Source organism: Hippoglossus hippoglossus, chromosome 23, assembly GCF_009819705.1.
Source record: "Hippoglossus hippoglossus isolate fHipHip1 chromosome 23, fHipHip1.pri, whole genome shotgun sequence".
Classification (NCBI taxonomy): Eukaryota; Metazoa; Chordata; class Actinopteri; order Pleuronectiformes; family Pleuronectidae; genus Hippoglossus; species Hippoglossus hippoglossus.
In genome coordinates, this window is record NC_047173.1 from 1,034,401 (window position 1) to 1,051,679 (window position 17,279).

Here is a 17,279-nt window from a genome sequence, read left to right on the forward strand (position 1 = left end):
TTATGTCTAGACTGTACAAAAAACTGTTTTTCGACTGTAGATATGTCAGAACTGAAACAGACGGAGAGAAGCTGATCAGAAGTTCCTGCTTTGTCCTTCTGTGTCGATGATATGAACCACGATAATATTTCTTTTCGTATATACTGTTTTTGGTGCCAAACAAGATCCAGAATGAAACCTGAAAAACTAGAGAAACTTTATTTACTCATTTTTACTCTTAATAGCCTTTTCTCGATAAAGACAGGGGGAGTACAATTTTGTACTTTCTTGCTGAGAGGGAGAAGAGCAGATTTATATCACGCCGATGTCTGTATGACAAACATGACGCTACCGCTAACAGGCATTCAGTTTAGCTTCAGTGGCTCCTGGCTATAGCTTGATAGCATCATATAAGTTTTCCTTTAACTGCTGTTGACAACTACCGTGTATGACCCAAGGCTTTAGTCTATCTAAAGATGGATCAATTTGTGATAATTGTAAAAAAAGACACAAGCACACATCTTCCAGTCGTCCTTGAGAAAAACATAATCAGATGTCTTTTGAGGATGTCCTGTGTCCTCGGCAAAATAGCAAATTAATATTTCAGTCTAATAATAGACGTCGTTTAAAAACAACATAAATAAAGCTGTCAGCTTGACTTGAATATAATAACTCCCAACAGAATGAGACAGCTGGGCAGTGAAAATGATTGGATTTATGCAGACTGGGGTAAAGAATGAGGACAAAAGCACTCCAACTGGGCTGGCGTGTCTCTATCTGAGGCAGGAAATCAGCCATGGCCTCAGTGCTCACTTAGTTCTCTGTGGGGATTTTAGACCACCTCGGTTTGTTTAAACAGGCTGACCTTTTCCCACAGGGACGCCACGGATCATTGACACTGACTTGCTTCTGTTTTTTCAAATACAGGAGGCCACTTTTGAAGGGAGGTTGAAGAGGAGAAATTAGAGGCCCCTGTGGTGACTTGTTTGTAGGTTAAGAGGTCCTTCGTTTGTATCGTTTGTCTCCCATTCTGGGGCTAAATGAGCAGTTTATGCTCGCGCTCACTTGGTTTGTTAAAGTGGAGAGGTGTTGCCTCTGCCTGCAACTGCTGGGTAAGATGCTGAGTGGCATCAGCATCAGCAGAAGTGCTAATGTGACGAAGCTGTGCTGAGAATACAGCCTTTGTTTCTGCAGGCCCAGGGCTACAGGCAAGGCCAGGAGCATTTCTACTTTATAAGAGCCAGATGTCGGGGTGAGGGTAAAAACAGGAAAATAGGACACATCACCAGCCACACACAGGCATGTACACATGTACACTAATGACTACATGAGGAGGTCTGAAGCTAAAGCATCCACCACAATAAGTGTGAGTTATGCTGATATTTCACCCACCAACTGAATCTTAAAAACCTGGGGTCACCACAAAATAAAACCTTATTGGGGAGCTAATCTGTCCTTGAATTGCATTATGGGTTATTAAGTAATCAATCAGTTTAGTAGAAGTAAAATGTTCTTGGTCTTGACAGTGTATAAACTGTGTTAATACACTGCAAAGCTGCACTGAAGATGATACTACAGTTAATAAGTATCGTATTATTATAAAACCAATATCCTTGTATGTTTTACATCTAAATCTGCCTTTTCTCTTTGTTTAAATGTTTGATGACTCACCCTGCACTCAGGTGAATTTACTCATTCTGTGTCCAATGAAAATGCTTTCTGGAATTTTGACCTCCCTCTCCATGACTATAAACTCTGCCAGTTAGTGACCAGTGCACAGGGACCTATAGGCTTTCTGATTCATTGGTAAAATCCACAGGCGAAGGTGCTAGTTACTGTCAACTCTGCAGTGGGGGTATGACACACATTCAGATGTGATGTGTAAATCACAGCGACTGATGTTGGGCTTTAGTAGTGCATATGCCCATATTCCTAAACAAAGTTACAATTAATCAGATTACCATAAACCAATTTTCACTAAGGGAACCTGGGGCTTTTTTTGGGGGGGGGGGGGCTTCTTGGTCTTGTGCTCATCAGCAACTTCTCGACACTGACTCTGTGAGCTATTTACTGTTATTTAAGTTATTTACCAGCAGGAGTGATGGATAACACATAAATTAATAAAAAATACCCTTCAGATTCCTTTAAAACTAGGGCTTGGTTAAACTCAGTCCAACAAACAGAGGGAGAGAAAATCTCTGGTTCCATCAAATACAACAAAGTGATGCAGCTTTTTCAAACATGTTACTTTTGCTTTGAAGGAGAAGTGATTTAGAATTCACAAAACATTTGCAAAAAACAAAAAGACTCTCTTTTGCTCTTGTCATTGTGAGTGAGACAGGTCACCTGTTCTCTGTTTCCCCTGCTCCTCTCTCATGCTCCCTCCTGTATAATGCTTACACAACAGCCCTAATCCAATTCACAGCATGATGGAGAGTGCAGTTATTAACCTTGACATTGCTTAGCATTGCTTACATCAATCACATTACAGTATGAGATACTATCTGATTCGGTGATGTGGCCAGGAGATTACTGATATGGACACTGAGAACAGCAGCTACCTCTCTTGGTCTTGTTGGGGATGGGGTAATCGTCCCATGGGTTTGCTGGGTGGCAATGATGTGCACTGAAAACTGAGTGTGGATCTTTGAAGCTTTCACAGCCATTATGGCGCCGAACAGGAAATTGAAAATCACCCACGAATCTCTGATGATCTCAGACACAGAAAGACAAAGCCACTGGTCAAAACGCACCACCCTTCAGAGATGAAAGTGCTGTGATGCACTGATAACGTAATGGCACCAGAGGCAAGTTGTGAAAAAAGAAATTAACATGACAGAACTCTTAATAACAGTTCAACTTTTAAAAATACTTTACAATGTTCATTAGCTCAGGAAAACAAAACATTATTTCTTTCTTTTAGTTTAAATGAACGAAGCAAATTAAATAATCTTTTGTAATTGCTGCTCGCAGCAATGCTCCAATATAAACAAAACTAAGCATATAGACAAAAGGATCATCTTAATTTAAAGAAAGACATGTTCGGTCATTGGAACAGGGGGTTTGTGGATGTGGCTCTGGATGTGTTGACCCTGGATGGGATGCGGGAGGGCGGGGTTAGAAGATTCAGCACCTTTAACCCTTTTACACCCACGCAGAGTGTCTTTGACCATCCAGTCCTGTGAGCGCATCCTGTCCCTTTCCAACCACATTCTGTAGCTCAAAGTGTTCAGGGTCGTTTCAGGCAATGTTTTATTAAACAATGCCATACTTCACTGTTGCAGCAGACGTCATAACACAAGGGGTCCCTTTTGCCAACATCTTAATGATAGAGACCAGTGACAGAACTTGATTGGTCAAAACTGATGGCTGAAAGCCATGCCACCATAGTTACAGTTGTAGAGGTCATGATAATTAAGTCAGTAGCCATCCATCACAAGGCGTCCTTGGGGTGGTGATGAGCCAGTTTCCCTCTGAAATGTATGAATTTAATGAGGGCAAGGGTGATGGGTGCTAACACACCATGCTGGCAGCGCAGCAAAGGACATGAATTGTCTTTTACAATTTGGCGGAGTTGCTCTATTGATCAGAGGAGGGGGAGATAAGCTTAGCTCCTGCGATGCATTGGGGTCGGGGCACGTGCAAGGCTGCTGTTTACTTTGCACAATCGAAAGCAGCCTAATTTGTCAGCAGTTTATATAAATGTGTAGGGACCTTCATCAGGGGAGTCCCTCTTCAAGTCTGTCCTCTGAGGATAAGTTCCCCCTTTAAAACATCTTGAAGACCTGCTTCACCCTCTCATTTTAGTCTTTTCATGTGTCTGCTCCATTTGGACCACATTCTAATCCAGTCAGTGTTCTCTGTATCACCCAGAGTGACATCATCCAACCTATGCCCAGACGAGCATGAATTCCTTCTTTTCCTTCTTTGTTCATTTCAGACCCCACACCCGCAAGGTACAACAACAGTTTTTAAAATCAAGGTTGCTTCCAAAAAATTCTGCCCTTCCCTCATGGTGTTGCCTCTCCTTAAACAAGGCAACAATTCTCAGAGTACCAGCTCTGTCCTCTGTTAGTCCAGCCGGAGGTAGCTGGGTGTGGAGTAGTTGAACATGAGGAAGTCCAACTTGTAAAGCTGGTTGAGTTGGATCTGCTGTTGAGTGCTGATATTGCTGAAGAACTGGGCCGTCATGGCATCTGTGGTGCGGGTGGACTTGGCATAACTTGGAAAGTGGAGGGAGTCGCTGACACCCACCAACCGTAACACATAGTTTGCATCTTCCTCCAGTGTCTCGTACTTGCCCACCAAGTCGTAGTGGATGTGACATGGGTGGCAAAGCTGGTAGACCGTCTGCCAGTGTTCGTTGAGTGGGCCATCACGCTGCGTGGCTGGGTCCACCAGGTACTCGGTGAATTCTTTGAACTTGACATCAGCACCGTTGAGCAGGGCTTCCTGTGTGGCATTCTTTCGGTAGCGACGGACTATACGGGTGCCAAAGCGCTTGTGGAAGGACGAGTTGTACTTGAGGGTGAACTTGTTACGGTATGCGGAGACCAGCCTCTCAAAGGGTTCGCGGACGAAGAGGAACTTCAGGTAGTTCTTGAGGCGGTGGTTGATCTCTGCAATGCTGTACTGGTTCAGTGTCTTCAGGTTGGATGGAACATGAGCTTCGTTTGAAGGGATATCCATTGGGTCACTGTGGAAGGAGGCACAGGATACTGTCAGGAACAATGGCAAAACCAAAAAACAAGCATTCATGTCCTTGTATTACTAATATATAGTTAAATCCAGATACAAATGAGATCCTTATCTTTGATCATAACAATGTGGACATTGAATTAAAATCCTTTACTAATGACACTAAGTCTTTTGTCTTTGTCTCAGTCCAATTTCCATCATTTAAGGTTCATTGCTAAAATCTTTTCATGTCTGAGCTTCACATAGAGAAACCATCACACATGCTTTCATTTCCTCATCTTTAGTTTACTGTAATGTATCTACAGTAAACTATCCATAGACTTCAAATAGTTCAAACTGCAGCAGCCAAACTATACTACCAAAAAAGATCATGCTACATTTCTCTTAATGTCTCGACATTGGCAACCAGTTTATCACAGAATCCATTATAGGATTCTACAAATGACTTTTAAAGAACTTCATGGTCCCAATCTATGTTTCTGAAATACTTTCCTCTTATCAACCTGCATGTAAGTCTGAGGTCCTCAACAGGAACCTGCTCTTCACATGTCAGGATATCAGACTAAAAGGGACAGAGCTGTTAGTGTTAGAGCCCGATTAACCCATACTTGCAAATCAATATCTTCTTTTAAATATCTTCTGGAAACACAGTTCTGTTTGAAGGCTTTTGAATATATTTTTACAATGCTTATTTGTGTTTTCGTTTTTATTGTTTTATTTCTGGGGCCATTTTTCTTTCTCTTATTCCCTCACTTTTGATGAATATTCCTATATCCTCTGGAATCTCTGGTTTTGAAGTGCTATTTAAATTATTATTTTCAATCACAGAGCAGTAAAAGTAAAAGCTCAATAAATGGCCCCGAGTAGGCTACTCTGAGTGACAGGTGCCAGACTCACCTGTATTTGCCCCGACCTGTGAGCACCATCATGACCCGTTTCCAGTTGGTACAGGCCACCTTGGGGACATAGCAATAGATGAGCTCATGGTCCTCATCCACCACAAGGTGTTTTAGGTCTCCAGGTGTCAGGACTCGCCGCTTACGGCTGGATGCACTGTAGATACGACAGGCATCCACCACCTGATCCCTCCTGGCCTGGTGGTGGACGGCTGCTCCTGACAACTCCATCTGTTCAGCGAGAAGCAAAGACAGGAGTTGGAGAGAGTAAGAGACTGTATCACTTTAAAATTCAAATAAAAAGCATTTGATAGGTAACCATCTGGATCTGGAGATCAGCACACTGCTTGTCCACATGTGTCCAGTCTGAAGCAGGAGCTAATGGCCGTTTAATCCATATTGTACATTAGACAGCGTTAATAAAATGATAAATTAAATAATGCTGAAAAATACATTTCACACCTCCTTCATGAGACACGTGTGTAGAACGTGAAGAAATGGGTTAAATGTAACAAACAATATCCTGCACGTTACATTTTTTGTAACTGGCCGTGCGCTTCTCACAGTATTAGAATGTAAGAAATTGAATCAGAACAGAATCAAATGAACCTTTTCCTTCACGAATGAAAACTATATAATGTATTTTAGTTGTTTGTTGAGATGTGTAGCACCACTGATTATTTCTGTGCCACTAAAGCACTCTCAAGTGAATGAAACTGAACCAAGATCGACGAGCAGACAGAAAAAGTGTTATGGTAAATTCAGCCTCTCTATTTTATAATACTTACCCTTCACTGACTATCTTTTCCCCTATCTGAGTCACTCCACAGACTATATAGAGATTAGTACATGGGTATGGAGGGAAATAATCATATTGGAGGATATTACTGATATTGAGTGTTCAATATGCACAAATTTACTCAGCAATCAATCATCTGAAGCATATTCCATATTCACAGTGAGGCTTGTGATGAAGTGGACCTTGGCAGGAAGGACGGGAGAGAGATGGGGAAGGAATGACAAGAATCCAAGGCCGAGAGCAGCCTGGAGGCTTTGCATTTGAAGGGCAGGAATGTTTTCTAATGTTATTTTTCCTCTGGGTCTGAATTCCCCTCCAGGGTAGTGCCACCGTTTCCTCATGGAATCTAAATTGATTGTACTGTGGCCTGCAGCTTTACTGCTCCGTACTACTCACAAGTGTGGCTTTTCAGTGCTGCTCTGGTCGGGGCTGAGAGGAACACGAAATGCTCAAATAACCAAGTGTGACATGCTAAGACAGTCTGACTAAAGAGTTTCTTCTGTATTTCTCTCTCAAGAGCCATGTCTCCACGTGCACAATCGATCATGTGCATGGTTTGGAAATCGATCTTTCACACCTTTTTATCTCATGACAACATACAAAGGCAGTTCTGTGATACGGTACAATCCCAATCTCTACAGTAAATCAAGAAAACACCAAAACTAAGTAGGTAAGTAACATGAAGTAAACAAACACAGAATCTGAGATATTTCAGGATCATGTCTGTGATCAAGTCCTGTTTCATAGTCTGTTGCTTTTTTCAATAGATAGTCATGTGTGGAAAAAGGTCAGGTCAGCGCTGTCCCATCTATATTAATAAGAAAGGTTTTTCCATTTTGAATTCAAAATTTTACAATATTCTGAATGTTATTCAAGACAGAACCACCCTGATTAATTATTTAAAGATATTAGAATAATGTTAGAGCATACTCAATGCACTTCAGTGCTGTTTCAACTGCAGAGTTGGTGAAGCCAATGCTGCATGTATGCAGAAGACTAAAGTTTAGGATCACAATGATCCACAGTTATGTCTTGGAAACATTGCTTCTACTTTTGTCCCACATAGTCTCTTTTGTTGATCCAACCACAAGTTTCATGTGTGGCTCGGGGGAAAGAGTGGGTCGTTCTCTAACAAGAGGGTCGGATGCTCGATCCCAGTCTTCCCCATTCCGTGTGCCGAAGTGTCCTTGGGCAAGATGCTGAATCCTAGAAGGCTGTTCCGTTATCATGGGAAAAGTGCTGCTCATAGATCGGTGTGAATGTGTGTGTGAATGGGTGAAGGGGAAAAAACTGTACTGTAAAGCAGTTTGATTGGTCATAAAGACTAGAAAAGTGCTATATACGTAAATACAGACCATTTACCATTTATTAGTTTTTCAATCTTGTTCCCAAAAGGAAATGTGTGTGCACATATAAATATAATTGTCCCTCTCCCACTTTGTTCCCTCTCTTTCGTCTTCCTTCGTGTGCTCTCCACTCCTCCCTTATTCATGCTAAGGTGTATCAGTGACGGCTGAACAGCAGCTCTTTGTTAATGAAACCCTCTCCTTTTTATCGGCTCAGAGACATCAAGCTTCACACGGATGTTGCAGCAAGCATGTCCCCCCCCCCCCCCCCCCTTCTCCCATCCTGGAGGACAAATTCTGTAATTAACATGGGAAAAGAAACAAGGGGGGAATCTTGTCATCTGCTCTGCCTCAGTTTTCCCCTCCTTATCGCCCCTCTTTCTTCTGGATTACCGTCTGCCACGTTTATCTCCCCTTCAAGTAGCTCAGTTGCTCCTTTGTGCAGTTTTGATGAAAGAGTGAGGATGAGAGGGAGAGAGAGAGAAGGAGGCGATGAGATATGTCGATACAGAGAGGAAGCCGTGATGGGGGTCAATGACCTCTGGCCATGTCGAGCAGTTCCCGTGGGACAGCTGACACCATTGCACTCCTATTTGCCTGTACATTACCCCCCCCACTCCCCTGTGGACATGAACTAGTGTCAGATCAGATGGAGCAAAACTCATAAAAAACACATGTAGTTAGCATTTTCTAATAATATGGCCAATTTATTTTTGAACTTCTCTGGTTGGTCAAGGTCGCAGCCCGGCAGTTTTCTTTTGCAGCTGTGCTATATCATGAATAACTTAGTAATAAAGCAAACTGATACCACATATTCATTTAGATGTGAGGTTAGGCGAGATTTTTCACTTGGCAACTGCATCCATTCTGGCTGGAAAACTTGTTCATTGAAACAGGAAAACAATTCAGAAGGGGAGGAGAGGGAAGGAAAAACCCCATGCATACATTTAAACCTAATCTGAGGATAAAAGTCATTACCAGTGTTGGATATGCAAATAGAAACATTTCTACTGTCTCATCTCCAGAGTTCGGGAGGAGTTTGAGACAAAACCCATTGTTCACGATGATGCTTTTTTCTTGTCACTGCACATTTGTTGGTACAATGTGTAAGAAACTGATGACAGGGGCACATTGAGATTGTGCTTCCATATTTCAAGTCTTAATTTCCTCGCCACGGCTGTATTATTATCACTGCTATGAGCTTGAAATATGAAGTGAGAATCAGCGCAGCGCGGCCCCTTCAGATACGAGCGCTGTAATAAATAGCTTCCTCCTGATCTGCTGATGGTTGCAACGGAAGAAGCTAGGAAGGGGATTTAATGAGGAAGGATGGAACAAAGAGTGTACTAACAGCACAGAGCCTCAAGTTTACCAAGTATCAGCATCCCCATTATTGGCTCCTTTTGTAAGAGTTTATTATTTCAATCTATAAATAGAGCACATTACTGTATGCAGTTGTTGTTTTTTATCAAAATGACCACAAACCGACATGGGTCATCTTCTCCAGATCAGATGCTCTAGTTAGTTTTTGTTTAGTCATCTGTCACACTAGACTTAACAATACCCTGTGAAGTTTTTGCTCTGGTAGTGCTATGCTTGTATAAGCAGGTACCCATACTGAATCTTTTGCAGGATGATGTGTGATGCAGAACACATCCTTGCCAATGGTTTCATTCTGTTTTACCAATTGATTAGTTGCTTGTTAAGCTAATTTAAAACCACTGGTGATGCTACTGCTCTGCACTCAAAGTAGGTAAACTAAATTCTTGCTAAAAGTAGCAAGCTACTTTACAAGCTAGTCATGGAAAAATAATGTCACATAGCGAGGAGCGCTGCAGGCCCTGTCTCCGTCTACTGTCACAGCAGGCAGCTTGGTTGACATGTTGAATCAGAAAATGATTCAATAGTGTCAGTTCTGAGCCCAGCTAGCTGAATGGCTCTAGGGAAACCATTGTCAGGCTGACTGTCAAATATTAAGTCCACCATTTTGGTGGAGACTGAAAAATATCTCAATGACCATTGGGAGGATATTGTCATGAAATATGAGGCATAATCTTTAGACATTATAGCTCCAAAATGGTGACTAGAAATCATACTGATATATCTCTGCAGAATGTAATGTTGTCTCTTTGAATTAGCATAAATATGGAAACACATTTCTGTAGATAATCTATTTCCCAGAACTTGTGAAATATGTTCTAAATAGTGTTGGAGAGAAAATGGGGTGCTAATGCATCACGATTCATCATGACATGCGGATTAATTGGAACCCTTTGTTTAAAGAAGCTGCATGAAACATATTTTCCTTTAAGATTTAACTAGAATTACCACCCTGCCTCTCCAAACCAGAGGAGTTACTGACACATTGAATTCACAATCACAGAAGTCAAAATTTAGGGCAGACTAGCGGTATCATGTTCAAAAGGCCAAAAACCTGTTTTGTGAGGCCACTGTGACCTTTCACTACCCGAATGTAATCAGTTAATCTGAGTCCAAATTAGAAGGATTCTCTCGATACGTACTTAAGATAACATTTTCACAAGGCAAAAACGTGTTCTGTGAATTAAACTTTGACCTTTGGCAATCAAAATCTATTCAAAAATAATTCTTCAGCCGAACTTAAATAATTGGACTAAATTTGAAGACTTTACCTCAAGGTATTCATGAGAAATCGGGCTCACAAAAATGTGAAGTCGATAACTCGTAAAAAATAATGCCTTCATCATGGAGGCATAAAAACTGGTTCCTGCTACAATTTGAACACAGCGTGAGACAGTATTGCTGTTAAAATACTCCCTCTATTAGTTGTAATCGTGCAGCATGATACCGCCACCTGTCTAGGTGCTGTTTCCTAATTATCAATCCATTGTCTCTGGAAGACTTACATGTGTCTGGAGCTCTAAGAGCTGCAATAGAAATGAAAACACAATCAAGGAGAATAGATTGAAGTGCCGCAGCGGAATCTATACTCATTTCAGTTTGAAGTTGTTAATGTCGGAAGGATGCTTTTTACACTTTGTCTCCTGAAACCTGATTTGTGTGCAGGCCTCGTCTTCACCTTGTGCATCGGCTTCTCTCTCATCATGTGAGCTGTGAAGTCTAAGATCTAAACAAAGATGAATAGGATTCATCAAAGCACCTCACTTTCTCACACGCACACACACACACACACACAGTGAGCACTGAATGCAGTCTGTCTCTGACCCTCTGCTTACAGGCTGGTATTCATAGAGTAGGCAGAAATAAAGCTGCCAGTGTATCACTGTAGCAAACACCCTAACATGGACACATACACTCACGCACACACACAAACACACACACCTTGCTTCACCTGAGTCTCTAGGAAAGGCAACGAGGCACAGCCTTCAATAAAATCTTGACAATGCTCACAGTCTATGAGGTGGAATCATCCTTTCCACTGAGGCCAGCATCACATTAACTTTCCATAATGTAATTTATGAGAAGTGGGAGCAGCAGAGGTAGAACAGGCCTTCCAGCTTCTACCCTTCTGCTCCCCTGCGACATGGAAAAGACCAGAGGAAATGTTTCTTTATCTGTACTCATCCCTCTATCGATTGAGGGGCCAGGGGATAAATATATTATGTTTTACTAAGTCATAACATGTTAGTAACTCTCATTCTAACCAAGCTGCATTTGAACATACACAGAGCTGATGCAGCAGATCAGCTTAGATTTGAGTCAGAAGCCAGGTTTTCAAACCTCAGCACAACCCAAACATTTAGAAAAGCAAGTGAAGTGAAACTACTAATTTGAGATTTTTTGGATGTTACATAAGACACTGAGGGGAAGCAGTGAACGGCCACTGTGTGTATGCCAGCGACCGAGGCACTCAAATTCAGCAATGGAGCTGACGAGGCCCGATCAAATTCCATCCTTCCTTTGCACTACCCACTCAACCCTAGACCTATTTGCCCAGCATTAACCATACCATACCATCGTAATCACCATCACATTCCATATTTGACACAACCATGACCCTTACTCTTCATTATTCCAGCGTTGCCATGTACAGATCAGAGGACGAAGTAGCCTAATTTTAGTAACCCTATCACTGTGGTTTTTAAGTTTGAATCAAATCAAAAGTGGATAAATAAAATATCATACATTTTTTAAACAAGGTTTTGATTGTTATCGTAGGACAGGAAGATGCACGGCTGCGAACAGTCCTGGCATTTAGTTGAGTACATAAATAACTTTTATACCAGGAACTACAGTAGTTATACCAGAAACCACACGAAGAACCGCAGAAGCGAACAACAGACAACCGTGGCACATGGTTGTCTGTTGTTCACCCAGGCACAAAACACTATACCCCGAGATACTTAAACTCTTTCACTTGGGGCAGCAACTCCACCCCCCCCCCCCCCCCCCCCCCCCCCCACCCCCCCCCCCCCCCCCCCACCCCCACCCCCACCCCCGATCCGGGGAGAGCAATCAACCATTTTCCAGCAGAGAACCATGACCTTGGACTTAAAGGTGCTGACTCTGATCCCTACCCCTTCACACTCAGCTGCAAACTGCCCCAGTGCACACAGCAGGGCACAGCCTGACGAAGCCAAATGAACCACATCATCCGCATAAAGCATTCTGAGGTTCCAAAGCCTAATGCTTTACTCACCACCTTAAAATCCTGTCCATGAAAATCACGAGCAGAATTGGTCACAAAGGCCAATCCTGGCGGAGTCTCACACCCACTAGGAACGTGTTCAACTTGATATAGTAGTTTTCAGTAAATTTCAATGCACCAATATCACAACTGTCAGCAACTTAAGTTTCAATTTTATGTTATTGCTGTGTGGTGATGCAGTTGCAAGAAGGACCAACTTTCTAAATGAACCCTGTCAACGACATCTGATATTATTAATAGAACCTTCTGAATGGATGACTTTTCACAGCCAAATACCAGCTGTCCAATTGTAACAGGTGCTTGAATGCACCACCTGCCTGTAGAAGAATTTTGAAAAGAATCTCTCTTACAGCCCCACACCCCCAAAATGCACCATAATGCAAACAAGAGTGAATGGTTTGAACACAGGCCCAGCCACCACATGCCATATAATCCCATGAAACACATAAAAATTAAAATACAGAAAAAATTGAGGTCAATGAGCTCTACTGGAGCCACTTCAGGATAATGACACCAGAGTAAGTTTGTCTCTCCCTGACCCAAAGTCATTAGTCACTACACTAACCAGAGGTCAGAGACCTGGCTAACTTGCCAGGGGAATTTAATCCACCTGAGACTGCATCAAAGAACCAGGATAAACAGTCCAATGCTTACCCAATACGTTTGATAAGTGCTGGGAACAGCACAGAGGAAGAAGATACTGCCTCACTAATGCAGTTCTACACTATATCAGTTAGATATTTACTGTTGGTAAACAGTATGTACACCATGTGCGTGTGTGTGTGTGTGTTTGTGTCAGTAAATCTCATAGAGAAGAGTGGGCGTATAATTATAGCACCTCAGACAGGATAATAACAGACTGCTCTGACTTTCCCTCAGAGGCCCTAAAGTTTCCCTCAACCCCTCATGGGTACTTTGCCCTTTTTCTCTGTGCGTGATGTGTTTCAGCCTCAGGGAGCACAAACCAGAGAGGGAGAGGAGATGAGAGGATGAGAAGAAAGATATGTAAAAGAACATTCTCACTTATCATAAAGTCTGCTACTTTTCTTTAGTAAGTGAATTTAAAACATTTTAAACTGATAAAATGATGTTATTTAACTCTTAAACTTTTAGTTTTGCAAACTCACATATTTAACGTGAGGGACAACACATTTAATTAGTTATAGTGTGGTATAGGGGATAGTGTGCTTTTTCATTTGCGCCCCGCCCCCTTTTCCTGTGAACATTCTCAAGCAGGCTGAAACAACAACTTGGCTGCCAGCACCAGAAGAGTAGGCAGAAGTAAGGGCAGCAAATTTGAGATTATTTGAACAGATAATTCAGGAAAAATACATTTCAGTCTTTGAGAAAAAATGTTTTTCAGTGAGAACTGGTCACAAAACTCAATGAGCTCGATGAGCTTCTGAGGAGATGGAGATGAGGAACAAATACTCATTTGAACCAGGTTTTTGTGTAAAGTAATTCAAGAACACAGGCTGGTTTAGAAATAAGTCTTCTTTGATGATAATGAAACTATAGATCTTGTTTGTCCATGTTGTCTGTGCCATTCAGTCTCTTCTCTCAGCACAGTTTATCTTCTAAGAGCGCTCATCTCCTCTAAATCCCTCTGTCTCTCTCCTCTCACCTCCAGTCTTCAGCCCTGTTCATAGGCAGCCTCCGCACATACACAGAGACGAAAAGTGTGCAGCCTCCTCCTCTAAATCCCTTTGTCTTCAAACCCCAAATGACTCATCCAGCTTCGCACACATACCCACACACACACACACACACACACACACATCTTAAACCCATGCACAAATTGTATGGCTGTGCTCTGGCCTGATGGTTTTACAGCGGAGCGACACAGAGACAGCTGCTTTATCTTCTTTGCTGTGGGTGAAAGGTGCGACGCCTCTTTCAAGTCCATGCCAGTCTCTCTTTCTGTGTTCCATGGTTTAATCTGGCCCCAGGTGCCCCCAGAGAGGGCGGGAGAGGAAGTGAGAGAAAACCCCAGGCACTCGACTAATCTGAAAGGATTGTTGGGTGAGCAAACTATCTGCAGCTGGTGAAACAATCCAGACAGGAATTATCTAATGGCACAGACACATGCAGACACTTCCGTCACGGAATACCTTCATAAACAAAGGGCCTAATCGACCCCTCTGCAGCTTAGTTAATACTCAGAGCATGTTCATTTTAAAGTTCTGTTTTAAAGCACTGTAGCCTGTCAAATCAGGGCTGACGAAATATAGAGTTTTTTCTTAAATCTTCATATGTCAACATTTCAACCTTTTTCTGGATGAACGCAGTTCTCATCATTCTACCTGAGCCTCAAGTAGAGTCTCCTAATTTTCTCCTTTTGAGTTCTTATGATCCTGAGCACTTGACTGACTTTTTTTAGTTCACAGGGACATGTGCAAGTAGAACTTCACATTGACATGACCCCACTCCTGAAAGCCTCACTGGAGAGGTATACTGAGCATGTCCGAGTGCGGAGAGACCCTGGAATCCCTCAGGAGGAGCTGAAGGAGGTGGCTGGAGAGACGGGTGTGTGGACTATTTTGCTCAGCCTCCTGTCAAGATAGACCAAACCCAGTGAGGAAGTGAAAAGCACATCACATTCTGACTGGGGACCATTTTTGCTCAACAGCTTCTTTAACAAAACAACAAAACAGGTTGTTTGCTATTGCCACGATAAACCTCATTGCTGCTCATTCACTTTAAATGTGGTGACATTTTGCACAACCGAACGTCGCTTCATGCATTCTTTGTTTGTGGGAGAAGTTGAGAAAAGCTCAACTTTTCAAATGGCAGCACAGGAGCTATCCAATCAAATTACATTTATGCAAATATAGTTTCTGTTTGACACCAATCATTCAAATGAGCCTGGAAAGAGGAGGCAGCTGCAGTGGCTGAACCTGATATGTTCACCTGGTTGTTGAATTTATTCCCAGTGTGCTTCCCTTTAGCATAGCATTGACAGCTAGCATTGCACGTTAGCACGAAATGTGTCTATGTTGTGCCTTGGGCGGGACATCGTAATGGGTTATGGTAATGCCGCCTGCACCAAGAATCAGGCAAGCACAACGTCAAATGCTAAAGCAACAGCTGTGTGTCAGTGCTCCGGATAGTTCCTGGACCTGGAGCCTCCTGCAAGCCTACATTGTCAGTGCTTTGAAAAACCTGTCAAAGTGGCAGCTGAACAAGATGAATCAGATGAAGTACTTCAGTTGCCATAGCAATGAAAGAAAAGATCCAAACACTCTGTCCAGATCAACTGATGTAGAATGATTGGAAAGTGACTCTTTTAAGGGAGCACACCTGATCATCTAACAGCCTCTCCTTACAGTTTAGCACACAAACACATATTTCCCTTACAATGACTGCATCAGTCTCACATTAGCCCTGAGTCATTCCTCCCTGTCACAAAGCAGCCGTGGGACTCACCAGACTCAGCTCTCGTGTCTGAATCAGCATCTAACTGTGAGCCAGGCTCTGGCTGGGTAATCATGGTGTCTGCATACCTCTCTGTGACCGTCTGTGATTACTAGTAGGAAGAAAAAGCACACTTCCACGAGGAGGAAAGATTATTGCTATTTAAAGTTTCCCTTTTCCTCGATTTAGAAGATAATCGGATTGTTTTTGTGGCCACATCAAATGATTCCCTTCAGAGCTTAATTTGGTAAATCAACTCATTCAGATTTTAATTCAGATCAGAGTTGGCCCTGAGGATGCACAGTTTAATTTCACAGTCATAACAAATGAGAAGGTAAAAATAGCAAATAAGATCGGGCCCAGATTAAGAACGTCGAGGCCCCGCTCACATCATTTTGGAAGTCAGCCCGCTGGTTGGTTTTCTACTCTCCACGAAAATGGAGGAGGGACAGAGTTTATAGTCTTTATTCCTACTTTTTGTGGTTTTGTCTGAGTACATTTTTTTAATCTGAAAAAAATGTATGCTTGCATGCTCGTCCACACACACACACACACGGGGAACAGCTCTCTCTTGACCACTTACCCCATGCACCCACTAAAGTTTACTCTAGCTCCAGCGACACCCTCCTGAGCACACAGAAATATATCAATGGGACTTCACATGAGTTTGAACATGTGGAAAATGAGCCTACAGTGAATCTATGTAGACCTGTTCTAATCTTGGCTGCACAGAAAAGCAGCCAAAGCCCCATGGATGCTTCTAAAAGGTCCACTGTGATAAATGGTAAAAAGAAATCAGCAGAGAACAAATGTGAGGAAGAGGGGAAGCCAGCTCGAGACAGTGAAGGACAGCCGAGGTAAAGTGGAGGGAATAAAGGACAGCTGAAGGTGTGAGGACAGAGACAGGCCAGGGTTTGTTGCTGAGGAAAGAGGCAGACAGACAATAAGTTACAGATAGTGAGGAGGACACTGATGACAAAACAAAGAGGAGCAGAAAGTCTTCATCCATCACTGTGATAGCATCACCTCCAGCAGTGTCCTCCTGTCTGCACCACACTACTGACAGACTGTTGAAAGGTATGTCTGTCAGCTTCTGCTACACACTGTACACTCTTCCTTTCCTTTCTGTGTTCCACAATATCCACTGGGGGGGGGGGGAAGTGGATTAACATGAATTATTCATGAACTATAAATTGTACAAAATCGTACATTTAAACCATTGGTTCCAGTTCAGTTGCTTGAGACTCCGACAGCACATCGAACATTCGGTCGCTTTGCTTTTTGTCCAAACTACATTATCATTGCAAAGAGGGACTGTTCTGAAAACTCCCCTTGGTGATACATTCATGGACACTTGGAGCTCTACACCAAAGACAATCTTTTGTTTAAACAGAAAAGCTACAGTTTAATGTGGAAGAGAGGTCAAAGGTAGACAGTAAACCATGCAGTAAAACAACACCATTAATGGTGGGAAGTCACTAAGTACATTCTCCCAAACA

At 42.5% G+C, this 17,279-nt stretch overlaps 1 protein-coding gene across 3 annotated transcripts in view; it reads right to left on the reverse strand.

Moving 5' to 3' along the window:
* Nucleotides 1–2,188: 2,188 nt before the first annotated feature.
* Nucleotides 2,189–17,279, reverse strand: part of chst11 (carbohydrate (chondroitin 4) sulfotransferase 11) — a 68,475-nt gene continuing 53,384 nt past the window's right edge. For all 3 annotated transcript variants that reach the window (XM_034578568.1, XM_034578567.1, XM_034578569.1), the window contains exons 3-4: nucleotides 5,575–5,804; nucleotides 2,189–4,675 (exon numbers count right to left, since the gene is read on the reverse strand). In XM_034578568.1, the coding sequence (XP_034434459.1) occupies nucleotides 4,051–4,675; nucleotides 5,575–5,804 (855 nt within the window). In that variant the 3' untranslated portion in view covers nucleotides 2,189–4,050. The remainder of the gene's footprint in view (nucleotides 4,676–5,574; nucleotides 5,805–17,279) is intronic.